The sequence below is a fragment of the Hemitrygon akajei genome, chromosome 15, assembly GCF_048418815.1.
Source record: "Hemitrygon akajei chromosome 15, sHemAka1.3, whole genome shotgun sequence".
NCBI lineage: Eukaryota > Metazoa > Chordata > Chondrichthyes > Myliobatiformes > Dasyatidae > Hemitrygon > Hemitrygon akajei.
The window spans coordinates 4,365,747-4,383,254 of record NC_133138.1 but is presented as its reverse complement, the minus strand read 5'-3'; the positions used below and the strand labels follow the sequence as shown (position 1 = coordinate 4,383,254).

Below are 17,508 nucleotides of genomic sequence, written 5' to 3'. Positions count from 1 at the left end.
CCAACTCTTATACTCAATACTTTGATTTATAAAGGCCAATGTACCAAAAACTCTCTTTACTACCTTATTAACCTGTGACGCCACTTTTAGGGAATTTTGTATCTGAATTCCCAGATCCCTCTGTTCTACTGCACTCCTCAGTGCCCTACCATTTACCTTGTATGTTCTACCTTGGTTTGTCCTTCCAAAGTGCAATACCTCACACTTGTCTGTATTAAACTCCATCTGCCATTTGTCAGCCCACTTTTCCAACTGATCCAAATCCCTCTGCAAGCTTTGAAAACCTTCCTCACTGTCCACTACACCTCCAATCTTTGTATCATCAGCAAATTTGCTGATCCAATTTACCACATTATCATCCAGATCATTGATATAGATGACAAATAACAATGGACCCAGCACTGATCCCTATGGCATGCCATTCCCCTCTATTCTCCTCCATAGATGGTGAGTTCCTCTAGCACTTTGTGTGTATTGTTCAAATTATTTACTTGCTTGTTATTTACAACAAAAATGTCAAAAAACAACCTATTTCACCTTAATTATACCTGTATTTTGATTCTCCACAATTAAATAACACACAATATTCTAAAACATCAAGAGAGTAGAGAGCAACATGTTTTAAAATGAAGGACATCCTAAAGGCCAAGAAAAATCTTCAAAAAGGAAAAATATGAAAATTACTTACAAATTTTTGAGATTCTCTGCAACACTATTTACATATGGCAAGTCTGTCTGTAAAAGAAAGAAAGTGTAAGTGAATGAGGACTTAAATAGAGCTGCAAATAACAGATTTGTCTTAACTGAAAGTCAAAGTAAATTTTAGTATGAAAGTACATATATGTCACCATATACTGCCTTGAGATTTATCTTCTTGCAGGCATTTACAAGAAAATAAACAGAATGAATCCATGAAAAATTATACATTACACTGACAAAAACCAACATGTAAAAGACAAATGGTACAATTAACAAAAATACTGAGAACAAGAGTTGTACTGTCCTTGAAAGGGAGTCTGTAACTGTGAAATCAGTTCAGAGTTGTGCTGAGTGAAGCTATTCACGCCAGTTCAGGAGTCAGATGGCTGTAGGGTTGATAGTAGTAACAGTTTGGGGACTCCTAGTTCAGGGCATAACAGCAGTAAATGTCTTTAGCCATGAACCCAGAGGCCTGCTCTTCCACGTAATAAAATCAGAACCCATCTGAGTTGGCTCTCAGTTCCATTTCCCTGTAAATTCCCATAATTATTAACCACACATCACCGTCTCCCCCACCTTTAGTACAGAAATATATTTCACACAGCTTGAATAAATTTCATGACTCAACCTCCACAAATCTCCAGGTAAAGAATTTCAAATATTTGCCACCCTGGGAGAAGAAGTTTCTCCTCTTTGTTATAAGTGGACAACTCCCTTGTCCAAAGCAATACCACCTAGTCCTCGAGAGTCCCACTAGGGTCCTCTGCATTCAACAGTTAACATTTCTCCAGACAGTGCACTTTTCAATAATGTCACCTCTAATATTTCTCACTGGCAACAAGTTCAAGATATTGTAAATGAAAAGAAAATGTTTAAGTCTTGAAATTTTTAGATTATTCTATAATCTTCAGAATTTCAGCAAATATAAAGCTAATTTCTGTGATCTCACCTCATAATTTAACAGCAGGTAACAGACGTACACGCCACTTCTCTAGACTGATATATTTGGGTGGGTGAGTTGTGAACATGCTATGTTGGCACCAGAAGCGTGGTGACATTTGTGTGTTGCCCCCAGCACATTCTCAGACTGTGTTGATCATTGATGCAAACAACATAGTATATTTAACTCTAAGAGTATTAGACATAGGAAGAGAATTCGGCCATTCAACCCACCATTACATCATGCTGATCCTGGATCCCACTCAACTCCATACACCTGCCTTCCCATCATATCCTCAGATGCCCTGACCAATAAGGTAACTATCAACTTTCACTTTAAATATCCCCATGGACTTGGCCTACACCACAGTCTGTGGCAGAGCATTGCACAGATTCACTACTCTCCGGCTAAAAAAAAAATCCCTCCTTATGTTTGTTCTGTAAGATTGCCCCCCTCGATTTTGAGGCTGTGCCCACTAGTTCTGGATACCCCCACCATAGGAAACATCCTCTCCACATCCACCCTCTCTAGTCCTTTCAACACTTGATAGGTTTCAATCAGATCCCCCTGCATTCTTCTAAATTCCAGTGAGTACAGGCCCAAAGCTGCCAATCGCTTCTCATATGTTAACCCTTCATTCCTGGAATCATCCTCGTGAACCTCCTCTGGACTCTCTCCAATGACAACACATCCTTTCTGAGGTATGGGGCCCACAACGGTTGACAAGTGTGGCCTGACTAGTGTCATATAAAGCCTCAGCATTATCTCCTTGCTTTTATATTCTATTCTCCTTGAAATAAATGCCCAAATTACATTTGCCTTTTTTACCACAGACTCAAACTTTAAATTAACCATCTGGGAGTCTTGCATGAGGACTCCTAAGTGCCTCTGCACCTCTGATGTTTGAACCTTCTCCCCATTTAGATAATGGTCCACACTATTGTTCCTTTTACCAAAATGCGTTATCATACATTTCCCAACACTGCATTCCATTTGCCACTTTTTGCCCATTTTTCCAATTTGTCTCAGCCCTGCTGCAATCACGTTGCTTCCTCAGCACTACCGACCCCTCAACCCAACTTTGTATCATCCACAAACTTTGCCAGAATGCCATCAATTCCATTATCCAAATTAATGACAAACAATATGAAAAGTAGCGGTCCCAATACTGACCCCCGAGGAACACCACTAGCATTGGCAGCCATCCAGAAAAGGCCCCTTTTATTCCCACTCGCTGCCTCCTGCCTGTCAGTTATTTCTCTATCCATGCCAGTAAACACTGAAATGTACATGTGACAAATAAAGTTAATTGTTTTTCCCTAATTGTGTAATGTCCAGAAGTGCCCCGGATGCCATCTAAATTGGACCACATGAAGTTGTGGTATAAATTCCATAGCTTTATATTTCTCTCAACATAAATGCAAGGATTCTCTTGCACTTTTAATGGTTGTACGTGATCATAATGTTTTAATGATAATATTCTTGTATGGTGCCCAGGTTTGAGTACAATAAATTCAATTCAACTCAAATTCAAAGAACATATAAATTATATATCATGAGATTTGAACAGGAACTCCTCTTATTCTGTATCGCTATTTGGAATTCAGTGGATTCTGGTTAATTGGGCAGCCACTAACATGGGGCATTATTAAAGGACAAAAAACAATCGAAAGAATAACCGGGATTCCCTACAATTCTTTGGGATACTATGCCACTTAATTGGGACAGTAGACTGTTGCCAAACAGTTTCTAACTAGTGTTAGTATGACCGTTAGTTGCTACACTATGCTTAGAGCAAAGTTTTTAAAAAGCGTCAGATGCATGTGTTCGTGTTCAAAAAGCAATGATTTTTGACACTGATAGTTGGCAAGAAATAAGTAGTGAGACAATTCAGAACTGTTTTACTCACTATGGTTGCATGCATTCAGGCTTGGAAATGCCAGAAACAGCCAGGAGTGAAAATGAAACAATTTCACTACTTCAACAAGTTAGGAATTACAATGAATTTGAAGCTTTCGACATTCATCTTGAATGTTACGATGAAAATTAAAATTTGGAGCCTGCAAGTATCAGTAGCATTAGAAACACAGAAAACCTACAGCACAATACAGGTCCTATCCAGGAGTCTCTTAAAAGACCCTATTGCATCCACCTCCACCACTATCGCCGGCAGCCCATTCCATGCACTCACCACTCTCTGCATAAAATACTTACCTCTGACATCTCCTCTGTACCTACCTCTAAGCACCTTAAACCTGTGCCCTCTTGCGGCAGCCATTTCAGCCCTGGGAAAAAGCCTCTGACTATCCACACGATCAATGCCTCTTATCATCTTATACACCTCTATCAGGTCACCTCTCCACCAAGGAGAAAAGGCCGAGTTCACTCAACTTATTCTCATAAGGCATGCTCCCCAATACAGGCAACATTCTTGTAAATCTCTTCTGCACCCTTTCTATAGTTTCTACATCCTTCCTGTAGTGAGGTGACTAGAACTGAGCACAGTATTCCAAGTGGGGTCTGACCAGGGTACTATATAGCTGTAACATTACCTCTCAGCTCTTAAACTCAATCCCATGGTTGATGAAGGCCAATGCACCATACGCCTTCTTAACCACGCAGTCAACCTGCGTAGCAGCTTTGGATGTCCTTTGGACTCGGACCCCAAGATCCCTCTGATCCTCCACACTGCCAAGAGTCTTACCATTAATACTATATTCTGCCATCATATTTGACCTACTAAAATGAACCACCTCAGCTTATCTGTATACACTACGTCTACTGCTCTACCTTCATCAATGTGTTTCATCCTCAAAAAATTCAATCAAGCTCGTAAGGCACGACCTGCCCTTTACAAAATCATGCTATTTCTAATCATATTATGTCTCTCCAAATGTTCATAAATCCTGCCTCTCAGGATCTTTTCCATCAACTTACCAACCACTGAAGTAAGACTCACTTGGCTATAATTTCCTGGGCTATCTCTACTCCCTTTCTTGAATAAGGGAACAACATCTGCAACCCTCCAATCCTCTGGAACCTCTCCCATCCCCATTGATAATGCAACATCATTGCCAGAAGCTCAGCAATCTCCTCCCTTGCCTCCCACAGTAGCCTGGGGTACATTTCATCTGGTCCTGGAGATTTATCCAACTTGATGCTTTCCAAAAGCTCCAGCACATCCTGTTTCTTAATGTCTATATGCTCAAGCTTTTCAATCCGCTGTTAGTCAGCTCTACAATCGCCAAGATCCTTTTCCGTAGTGAAGACTGAAGCAAAGTATTCATTAAACACCTCTGCTATCTCCTCCGGTTCCATACACACTTTTCCATTGTCACACTTGATTGGTCCTATTCTCTCACATCTTATCCTCTTGCTCTGTATTGTATGAAGGCTGTCCATTATCTGCACTAGGTGTCTGCGCTGATTTTGTTCATTACGTACACTGAATGAATTCTTCTGTGTGGTACTATTGGTAGTGTTCTAATTTGTTACTCAATTAAACAGTAGTTTGTATTTTTTTAACACCTTTTTAACTATTTCTATGAAACTTTGGCTAATTGGGGCAACCCAACCACTTAATTGTGCAAAAATGTACTGGTCCCGATGTGTCCCAGTTAACTTGAACCCACTGTATTTCAAAAATGTGTAAATTGCTTCTGTCATAAGATTCTCAGCAATAAAGCTGCTAGGCTGAATCTAATACTTATAACGTGGCTTTGGGCCAGTATTACCGATACCTCAACTTGCTTTCACAAAATTATTTCACATGATCCAGTGATGCTTGCTCAGCTCGGTATATAAGCAGTCAGTACCTCCATCACTCTTCCCAATTTCATTTATGTTCTATTAGATTCTAATTTGATTACTAGAAAAGAAGTGTCCTATTCCCAAAGCTTTAAATAAGTTATCAACAATTTTCCATGAGGCTCGCCAGTTGTCTTAAGACAATAAAGCTTTGTCTCAATAAAGACAAAATTGCCAAACATTCACACTAAAACACTGCAAGAACCAGTCTGCATCATTTTAGAATGAGGAAAGCCTAAAGCAATACTGAAAACATGCAAATTCTTCCCAATCACCAAAACACCAAATGCCCAATTGCACGTAATCACTGACAATAAAGCATCTCAACTCTACCCAATCACTGACAATAAAGCAGCTCGACTCTACCCAATCACTGACACTCCAGCTGCTCAATTCTCCCCAATCACAGATACTCCAACTGCTCAACTACCCAATCACTGACACTCCAGCTCAACTCTACCCAATTACTGACTCTCCAGGCACTCAACTCTACCCAATCACTGACACTCCAGGTGCTCAACTCTACCCAATCACTGACACTCCAGCCACTCAATTCTACCCAATCACCAACATGGCAGCTGCTCAATTCCACCCAATCACTGTTGTACCAACCATTCACTCTCCTTCCACGACTGGAGCATGTGGATATTAAGGGAGAGGAGGTGCTAGAGTTGTTAAAATACATGAGGATGGATAAGTCTCCGGGGCCTGACGGAATATTCCCCAGGCTACTCCATGAGGCGAGGGAAGAGATTGCTGAGCCTCTGGCTAGGATCTTTATGTCCTCGTTGTCCACGGGAATGGTACTGGAGGATTGGAGGGAGGCGATTGTTATCCCCTTGTTCAAAAAAGGTAGTAGGGATATTCCGGGTAATTATAGACCAGTGAGCCTTACGTCTGTGGTGGGAAAGCTGTTGGAAAAGATTCTTAGAGATAGGATCCATTGTCATTTAGAGAATCATGGTCTGATCAGGGACAATCAGCATAGCTTTGTGAAGGGCAGAACATGTCTAACAAGCCTGATAGAGTTCTTTGAGGAGGTGACCAGGCATATAGATGAGGGTAGTGCAGTGGATGTGATCTACATGGATTTTAGTAAGGCATTTGGCAAGGTTCCACACGGTAAGCTTATTCAGAAAGTCAGAAGGCATGGGATCCAGGGAAGTTTGGCCAGGTGGATTCAGAATTGGCTTGCCTGCAGAAGGCAGAGGGTCGTGGTGGAGGGAGTACATTCAGATTGGAGGGTTGTGACTAGTGGTGTCCCATAAGGATCTGTTCTGGGACCTCTACTTTTCGTGATTTTTATTAACGACCTGGATGTGGGGGTAGAAGGGTGGATTGGCAAATTTGCAGACAACACAAAGGTTGGTGGTGTTGTAGATAGTGTAGAGGATTGTCGAACATTGCAGAGAGACATTGATAGGATGCAGAAGTGGGCTGGCAAGTGGCAGATGGAGTTCAACCCAGAAAAGTGTGAGGTGGTACACTTTGGAAGGACAAACTCCAAGGCAGAGTACAAAGTAAATGGCAGGATACTTGGTAGTGTGGAGGAGCAGAGGGATCTGGGGGTACATGTCCACAGATCCCTGAAAGTTGCCTCACAGGTAGATAGGGTAGTTAAGAAAGCTTATGGGGTGTTAGCTTTCATAAGTCGAGGGATAGAGTTTAAGAGACGTGATGTAATGATGCAGCTCTATAAAACTCTAGTTAGGCCACACTTGGAGTACTGTGTCCAGTTCTGGTCGTCTCACTACAGGAAGGATATGGAAGCATTGGAAAGGGTAGAGGAGATTTACCAGGTTGCTGCCTGGTTTAGAGAGAATGGATTATGATCTGAGATTAAGGGAGCTAGGGCTTTACTCTTTGGAGAGGAGGAGGATGAGAGGAGACATGATAGAGGTGTACAAGATATTAAGAGGAATAGACAGAGTGGACAGCCAGCGCCTCTTCCCCAGGGCACCACTGCTCAATACAAGAGGACATGGCTTTAAGGTAAGGGGAGGGAAGTTCAAGAGGGATATTAGAGGAAGGTTTTTCACTCAGAGAGTGGTTGGTGCGTGGAATGCACTGCCTGAGTCAGTGGTGGAGGCAGATACACTAGTGAAGTTTAAGAGACTACTAGACAGGTATATGGAGGAATTTAAGGTGGGGGGTTATATGGGAGGCAGGGTTTGAGGGATGGCACAACATTGTGGGCCGAAGGGCCTGTAATGTGCTGTACTATTCTATGTTCTATGACTTATAATCACACCAATTTACCATTCCATCCCATTTTTTCACTCCTTTCACAGCCCATGTACATTTTATTTCAACAATTTAACCCAACATTGACATGTAGATATGTTTATTATTCAGTATATTTATATAGTGTACCAGTAAGCTTCCTGGATTAGAGAGCATATCTTATTAAGATAGTTTGAGTGAACTATGGATTTGTTCTTTTGAGCAAAGGAGGATGAGAGGTGACTTGATAGAGATGTACAAGATGGTAAGAGGCATAAGTGGACAGCCAGAGACATTTTCCCCCCTGGTGGAAGTATCCAATTTGAGACACGTAACTCTCAAGCGATTGAAGGAAACCCTAGGGGGATATCAAAGGTAGTTTTTTTTTCAAATACAAGGTGCTGGATGTGTGGAATGCCCTACCAGGGTTAATGGCAGAGGTAGACAAATTAGGGATATTTAAGAGACTCTTAAGCAGATACATTAGGGGTATTTAAAAGACTCATGGATGATAGAAAAATGAAGGGCTATGTAGGAGGGAAGGGTTTAATTGATCTTGCAGTAGATTAAAAGGTCAGAACAACATTGTGGGCCAAAGGACCTGTACTGTGCTATACTGTTCTATGTTTGGCCCACCAAATCTGTTCCACTATTCAATCATGACTAATCTGTTTTTAAAACTCCATTCTCCTGCCTAAGAGGCTATTAACAGGCCATATCAACACAAATTGCAAGAAAATAAGCAGAATGGATCAGATTCAGATTTATTTATCACACGCTCATCAAAAACATGCAATGAAATGTGTTGTATTAACAACCAATACACTTAAAGATGTGCAGGGGACAGCCCACAAGTCTCACCACACGTTCTGGCATCAACATAGCATGCACACAATGTTCAGCAGAATTGCTCAAGCAACAACAAAATAAGCCCCTTTACCACTCTCACTCCTACCCACCCACTCATACAGACAGTCTTCCAACCCCAGGACAGGCTGCCACTGGGCCTTAGCCCCGGACTCTTAGACATTGGTAACACTGCCCAGTAATCCAGTTATTTCAAAGTTCAAAGTACATTTATTATCAAAGTATGTAGACATTATACAACCTTGAGATTGGTCTCCTTACAGGCAGCCACAAAACAAGAAACCCAAAAGAACCCATAAAAAAAGATAAATAGTGCAAACAATAAAAGTAAGCAAATAGCACTTAGAACGAAAGTGAGTCCTCAGATACAAAGCCTGGAGCAGGCCCACAGCCTCAACTCAGCATAACATTGGGAAGCCTTCAGGCAAGAATCTGGAGCAAGCTTAGCCTAATCGCAGGACAATTTACAATGACCGATTAACCTACTAACTGTATGTCTGTGGAATGTGGGAGGAAACCAGAGCACACAGAGAAAATCCACACACTCATGGGAAGGATGTACAAACTCCTTAGAGGACTTTTGGATATAACTGCGAACTCCGACACCCCAAACAATAATAGTGTCACACTAACCACTGCACTATCAAGGCTCTCTATGACCACCCCTCATCTTATTATTATGTCCACTTATTTGAGTCTCTGCTATCCCAGTCTTTCTCTGCTACACCTAGTGCACAGATACAAATAAGAGGCTGACTGTAGAAGCTAATGCTGGCACCAAGTCAATAGTTTTGGTAATTACTGAACCCCTGCCGAGCTGTTTATATAATTATGTCTGGACTTTAAGCAAATAACACTATTTTGCTTGGAAAAAAAACACCAATTAAGTCAGAGACTTTATTTAACCACCCACAAACATTCAGCAAATAATTTGTAAATTATTCCAAAGCTGCTGTGTTGAAAGAACATAATTCTATTTTATTTTAACCTCACATTCTGACATTTCAGCCTGCTCTCATGTGTCTCAGTCTCTGCTATAACTACAAAGTGTTTCACTTTACAAATTCCGTTTCTTATGAAGAAGACTGCCGAATAAACACTAAAAACCCTGAAAACCTGGTACCTGAATAAACTCAGCATTAGCCATATCATACGCCATAGGCGCTTCGATTACTGGGGCCACTTTAATAGTAATTAGATATTATCTCGCGGGCCAAAGATAATTCCACCGCGGGCCGGATTTGGCCCACGGGCCTTGAGTTTGACATATATGCCCTACAACATCAGGCTCCTACATCAGATGGATAACTTCACTCACCTCAACAATTCCATAACCGATGTTCTCACTTTCAAGGATTCTACAATTCATGTTCTCAGTATAATTTTTAATTTTTAAATTTGGGTTATTTGTCTTATTTTTATTCTATTTAATTTTTATTTAGAGATACAGGGCAGAACAGGCCTTCTGGTCCAATGAGCAGCACTGCCCAGCAACCCACTGATTTAACCCCAGCCTAAGCACAGGACAAATTAACCTATTAACCAGTACGTCTTTGGACTGTAGAAGAAATCAATGGCACCCGGTTGCATCTTGGTTGTTTGTCACTCTTTCTTTATATATAGTTGTTTATAAATTCTATTGTATGACCTTATTTTCTGTAAGCATCTGCAAGAAAATGAATCTCAAGGTAGTATATGGTAACATACAGTATATGTACATTTGATAATAACTTTACTTTGATACCATCCCTTGAGCCTGCTCTGATGATCAATAGTTGATCAGCTGTGGATCTTAGTTCCACTTCCCTGCGAGATCCCCATAATTTTCCACTTTCACACAGTACCAGGTCTGTTTCTCTCAGGCCTGGATATGTTCAATGACCCAACTTTCACAGCATTCTGGAAATAAAGAATTCACTAAACTCAATTCACTAAATCAGGTATAGAGTATCTTCAAAGACTCTCACTAATTTCTACAGGTGTTCCATGGAAAGCATCACATTCTGGTGTGGAGCGGCCACTGCACAGGACTGGATAAAGCTGCAGAGGGCTGCAAATTCAGCCAGCTCCATCATGGGCACGATGCTCCCCATCATCCAGGATATCTTCAAATGGCTATGCCACAAGAAGGTGGCATTAATTATTAAAGATCCTCTTCTCATTACTATCATCTGGGAGCGGTTACAAGAGCCTGAGACACACTCAACATTTCAGGAATAGCTTCTTTCCCCCCACTATCAGAATTATATACCATCCATGAACACGTAAATACTACCTCACTACTTTTGTCGGGTTTTTTTACACTACTTATATTTTTATGCACATTTCTTAAAATATAGTGCATCTTAAGTTTTACGCTATACTGTTTTCGCAAGACAATTTTGCAACGTATGTCAGTGATAATAAACCTGATTCTGATTCACAATACTCAGAAAAGAAATTCCTTTACCTCTCAGTCTTAAATGGACTTAATTTCTTCTAAAATTATGTCACAAAGTTCCAATAAGATCATAACAAGATGTCAAGATGCTGCCAGCGACCATGTGACCAACAGCAACATCCTGCAGATAGCTCATGAAGCTACTTCTACTTCTTATTTTAAAAATGCTTCTTCTCCTAAACTGCAATTGATTGCAGCCTGTCATTTCCATTTTGATTATGTATTTTTGGGCCGACTGAGCAATCTGATGTTTTTGCTATTTCCTGGTTGAGAGCAGTGTGTGCATCCATAGTTTCCTTATGGCAAAACATGAACCCTTGGTCAGCTCCATTACTCCTCTATTACTATCACTGATTAAAGTGTTGAGCAAGATTGAAATCAGCAAGGATGAAGCAGAAGATGAGCAGGTGTTTAGCGCTGTCTGGCTGCATTTGACCAGTTTCCCTCTCATTGCTGTCAGAGGAAATTACAGGTTCGATCACCCAGGCATGGCTCACGGTTGTGGGACTCTGCAGTTTGATGCTTAACGTCCTCAGTGCTGAACGCTCTCCGTAATTGTGGACTCATTTTGGAGCACTCTGCGGTTGATGTTCCATGTGTATCTGGTTACTCTTTTTTTGCTATTTGTGCGATTTGATCGAGGCGCTTTGGCACGGAACTGGCTCTACAGCTGAGGCCGGCAGTCATCGGCACTGTGCTAAACTGAACTGACTCGGTGGCTTTGGCTCTCGGACCGTTTTGGGAACTCTACAGTTTGATGTTTAATAATCTGTGTGTTATTTGCTTGTCTTTTGCTGTTTGCATGATTAGTTTTTCACACCTTGGGTGTTCAACGTTTTCTTCAAATGGGTTTGATGGTGTTTTGTTGTTTCATGGTTGCCTGCATGATGACAAATCTCAGGGTTGTATGCTGTATACGTACTTTGATAAACAGTTCAAAGATTCATTTATTATTAAAGTGTTTGCAGTACACAACTCAGATTTGTTTTCTCCAGCCATGATACAAAAAAAACCATGGAGGACATTCAAAGGAAATCATTACTGCCCCCCCCCACCCAGCAAATCCCCAAAGCCCCAACTTCCTCCCTCACACATAAATACTAACAGATCACTTCACACAGATAATGGCAACTAGAACATCAAACCCCAAATCCCCAACCTCCTCCTTCGCATAAAAAAGTAACTCCACACAGAAAACAGCAGCTAACTTCAAACCTCAAACCTCCTCCCTCATACAAAAAAACTAAGATTGCTTCCAACAGAAAACAGCAGCTAACATCAAACCTCAAGCCTCTTCACTTGCACAAAAAAAACTATCAGATCACTTCACACAGAAAACAGCAGCTAGAGCGTCAAATCCCAAACCCCAAACCTCTGCCCTCGCACAAAAAAAACTAACAGATTGCTCCTAAGAACCACTCAAACATAGAGGCCTTCTAAGATCCATCACACAGAGATCATTACAATGGGGAACAGGAGGCAGGTAGTCAGCACTGAACACTCACTCTCAGCCACATTCGCCGCAATGTGTTAATCAGCAAGAAATGGAGACAATCATGGACTCGCACAACTTCTGAGCTTCTTTGCCTTGAGGCTGATCAAGCTCGAGCTCACACTTGCGGTCCCCTCCTAGAATTTTCTTGGAGACAGCAGAGCACTAGATCACTCAATCGATCTCCAAACTAAGCCACAGGCTCCAACAGTTCCAGAAACACATTAAAGATTAAAAAAACACGTAGAAAAAGTGAAATAAGCAGTTCCGTGGACTATTTGAAAGATGTTGCCCAAGGAAGCGTTGTTCGCTGGCGCCATCTTGACAGCAAATAAGTATATTTTGAAACCAAATCTACTTTGTCAAACCCACCCTGAATGCAATCATGGCTGTTTTGCATCTCCAGTTCTACATTCTTTGATTATTGTGAGCACTTCTGGGCCCCCTATCTAAGAAAGGATGAGCTGACATTGGAGATAGTTCAAAGAAGGTACACAAACATGATTCCAAGACTGAAAGGCTTATGATATGAGAAGCGTTTGATGCCTCTGGGCCTGTACTCACTGGAATTCAGAAGAATGAGGAGAATCTCATTCAAACCTATCAAATGTTGAAAGACCTCAATGGGGTGGATATGGAGAGGATGTTTCCTATAGTGGGTGAGTCTAAGACCAAAGGACACAGCCTCAGAATAGAGGGGTGTCCTTTTAAAATGAGACAAGGAGAAATTTCTTTAGCGAGAGGGTGGTGAATTTGTGTAATTTGTTGCCACAGATGGCTGTGGAGGACAAGTTACTGGGTATATTTTAGGCAGAGGTTGATAGATTCTTGAATGGTTAGGACATGAAGGGATACAGACAGACATGGGGAGAAGGTAGGAGAGAGGGGCTGAGAAGGAAAATGGATCAGCCATGATAAAATTGCGGAGCAGACTCATTGGACCAAATGGCCTAACTCTGCTCCTATATCTTATTATCTTAAAACACAAGTTAATTATTTACCCTTCTCCAAAAGCCCCCAGGCAGGGCAAACAGTCAATGGAAACCCTTTGATTTACCCTTGGATATATCACCACTCAGCACTCTAATCTTAAACATCAGAACTTTAACTCACCTCTGCAATGAGTACGACAATCACACAGTCCTGCTTCTCCTCAGGAGTCAGCTCATAAATTAGCGAGTTCAAGGTGTCGATCAGGTAACTGTGCACCTCCCGCTTAACGGTGGGAACTCCCATCACTATTGAAACTGAGCACACAATGGAAAAATAGATCAGGGTTTCATCAACAATGCAGATCATACGTTACAAATCTACCAAGACAATGCAAATCCAGGAAATAAAGCAGCACAATACTTTTAGTTGGATTGTACATATTCACTGCTCTTCCTGCTGAGTGCAGTGTTAAATGACCGAGAACAAGGAGCTGACGTCATTGACTGGAGAGAGACCACAGGTGGTGGCATTGAAATCAATGTAATGCTGAGGCTTTATAAGGTATTGGTCAGACTGTACTTGGAACCTTGAGCAATTTTGAGCCTCATGTCTAAGAAGGGATGCGCCAACATTGGAAAGGGTCCAGTGGAGGTTCATGAGAATGATCATGGGAATGAAAGGGTTAAAATACGAGGCGCATCTGATGATCTGAGCCTGTACTCACCAGGTTTGTGGATGATACAAAGACAGGTGGAGGGGTAGGTGGTGTAGAGGAAGCAAGGCATCTCCAGAAGGACTTAGACAGATTGGGAAAATGAGCAAGGAAGTGGTAGGTGGAAGACAGTGTCGGGAAGTCAATGGTCATGTATTTTGGCAGAAGGAATAAAGATGTAAACTATTTTTAGAAACTTCAAAAATCAGAGATGTAAAGCAATTTGGGAGTCCTTCTGCACGATTCATAGTCACACAAGGCTACAGCACAGAAACAGGCCCTTTAGCCCACCCTGAAATATTTAAACTGTCTAGTCCCATGACCTGCACCCAGACCATAGCCCTCCATAGCTATCCTATCCATGTACTTACCTAAACTTCTCTTAAATGTTGAAATTGAAATTGCATCCACCACTTGTGCTGGCTGCTCATTCCACACTCTCACCACTCTCTGTGTGAAGAAGTTTCCACTTGTGTTCCCCTTAAACATTTCACCTTTCACCCTTAACCATGCATTTAGTTGCAATCTCACCAATTTCTTATTCTGAAGGTAATTATTTTCATCTCATTACCGATCCATTAACAGTGTTAAAATCGCACTATGAAGTAAGTTGATGAGGTTATTTGAGCTTCTTGTCTTCAGTGGATTCCAGTTAAATGGGACATATTGGGACCAGTACATGGTGGCCCAATTAGGACGAAGTCCCATTTGGACAAAGCTTCTTGGAAATAGAAGCTTACTGTTTAACCCTACTGTTTAACTGACTAACAGATTATGTATTTGAATGAAATACAGACAAATTAGAACACTACTAATACTACTACTGTACTATAAAACTGTGTATTCGTTCATAATAGTTAATGACAGACGAATTCATCCAGTGTACGCTGCCGTGTTCTTTTGACTGTAAATGAACAAAATCAGCACAAACATCTAGTGTAAATAATAGACTGCCTCATGCAATGCTTTTGACGAATACATCCTCCAAATCTTCATTTTCATTGTAACATTCAAGATGATTGCCAAAACCTTCAAATTCTTCATAGTTCCTTGCTAAAGTAGTGAAATAGTTTCATTTTCACACGCGGCTGTTTCTGGAACCTCCAAGCCTGAATGGTTGAAATCGCAGTGAGCAAAACTGTTCTGAATTGTCATATTGCTTATTTCTCACCAACAATCAGAGGCAAAAATCACTGTTTTTTCAACACAAACATACACAACTGGTGCTATTTTAAAACCATTTGCTCTTAGTACAGTGTAATGTCTAATGCACACCTCTGAATTAGCTTAGAAATCTTTCAACAAAGTCTCATATCCCAATTAGCGGCACAGTGTCCTAAATAAATGAAGGAAACCCCAGCTATATTCTCAATTACTTTTTGTTCTTTACAGTCTGTCCCAATAAACAGCTGCCCCGATTAATCCACTGTATTTGCAGCTCATAAGGTATACCCTTTGATGTGTTTCTCTACTGTCTTGGAGTTCTGCTAGATGAAGAGGTTTTACAAGATGGTAAGAGGCACAGATCAAATGGACTACTGGAGATCTTTCTCCCCAGGGTGGAAATGGCAAATAAACGAGGCTAACAACCCTATCAAATTGAATGGCAACTTTGAGGAATATATGGATTTGAGGCCCAAGATCCCTCTGTTCCTCCATACTGCCAAGAATCCTGCCATTAACCCTGTATTCTGCCTTCAAATACGACCTTCCAAAGTAAATCACTTCACTTTTCCAGGTTGAACTCCATTTGCCAGTTCTCAGCCCAGCTCTGCATCCTGTCAAAGACTGAAAACTACGACAACCTTCTAACCATCCACAATTCCGCCAACCTTTATGCCATCTGCAGATTTACTCACCCCTCCTTCCACTTTCTCATTATGTATATTTTTTTGTAAATTCTATTGTATTTCCTTATTTTCCTGAAAACATCTGTAAGAAAATGAATCTCAAGATAATATACAGTAACAGATACTTACTTTGATAATGAATTTACTTTGAACTTTTGAACCGCAGTGAGAGGCAATTTTACTGGAATGTACAAAATTTGAATGATGCAGCAAGGAGGTTTCCCTTGGCTAAGGATTATAGAACCAGGGGTCACAAAGAAAATATGTGTAGACTGCAAGAAATGAGATAGTGAAGAAATTCTTTATCCAGTGAATGGTGAATCTTATCCACTTTCTTTCCCAGAGGGCTATGGAGTCTTGGTCACTGACTGTATTTAAAATAGAGATCAATGGATTTCATTATTTTTCTGAAATCAAGGCATAGAGCAGAAAGCTGGAAGATCAGTCTTGATCTTGTTAGGTTGTCATGAAGGCTTGAGGACCAAATGGCCGACAGCCCGATTTCATGTTTTCAGAATCAGAATCAGACTTAATATCACTGGCATTAATCATGAATTTTTTTAACTTTGCAGCAATAGTATGATGTAGTACATAATAATGGAAAAAAATTGTGAAATGCAGTAAGTAAAAAATAAATATAAAATAGTTAAATTAAATAAGTAATGCAAAAAAATTAGAAATAAAAATTAATGAGGTAATATTCATGGATTCATTGTCCATTCAGAAATCGGATGGCACAGGGGAAGAAGCTGTTCCTGAATCATTGCGTGTATTAAATGGGAGTACTTGCCCGTTTCTGGCACACAGTAGCATAGTAGCTAACTTAACACTTTACAACAACAGGGATAGTGATTGGAATTCAATTCATGCCACTGTAAGGAGCCTATACATTCTCCCCGAGACCACATGGGTTTTGTCCATGTGCCCTAATTTCCTCTTGCATTCCGAAGATGTACAGGTTAGGGTTAGTGAGTTGTGGGCATGCTATGTTAGCGCCACTGTGGGCTGCCCCCACCACTTCCTCTGACTGTGTTGGTCGTTGCTGCAAATGACGCATTTCACTGTATGTTTCAATATGCATGTGACAAATAAAGCAAATCTTTATCATTTTTATCTTCTTGTTATGTTCCCACAGGAGACAGGTCACCCTCAAATGACCCTCCAATGTGAGTCCAAGCTACCCCTGTGAAATTAATTTTTAAATGCACTCAAAATGGGTCCAGCAAGTCAATCCACCCAAGGTTGAGATGCACAATAGATGTCCTCAGTGATACCTTCATCCGCCCATTCAGAATGATGAGAGGCATAGATAGAGAGCCAGGATCTGCTTCCCATGATGAGGGGAGATAGAAGTAAGGAGTGTGGGTTTAACACACACAGCATGCTGCAGGAACTCAGCAGGTCAGGCAACATCTATGAAAAAAGTGTACAGTCGATGTTTCGGGCCGTTTCAGATTTCCAGCATCTGCAGATTTTCTCGAGTGTAGGTTTAAGCGGAAGGAGATTTAAGGGGGATCTGATAGGTGATGTTTTTCCACACAAAGT

The 17,508-nt window shown here is 41.0% G+C and overlaps 1 protein-coding gene across 1 annotated transcript in view; it reads right to left on the bottom strand.

Annotated features, from left to right (window-relative positions):
• The window catches only part of mgat4b (alpha-1,3-mannosyl-glycoprotein 4-beta-N-acetylglucosaminyltransferase B), a 275,855-nt gene that overhangs the window by 137,334 nt on the left and 121,013 nt on the right, over nucleotides 1–17,508 (bottom strand). The window contains exons 4-5 of the mRNA XM_073067080.1: nucleotides 13,582–13,715; nucleotides 689–735 (exon numbers count right to left, since the gene is read on the bottom strand). Coding sequence (XP_072923181.1) covers nucleotides 689–735; nucleotides 13,582–13,715 — 181 coding nt within the window. The remainder of the gene's footprint in view (nucleotides 1–688; nucleotides 736–13,581; nucleotides 13,716–17,508) is intronic.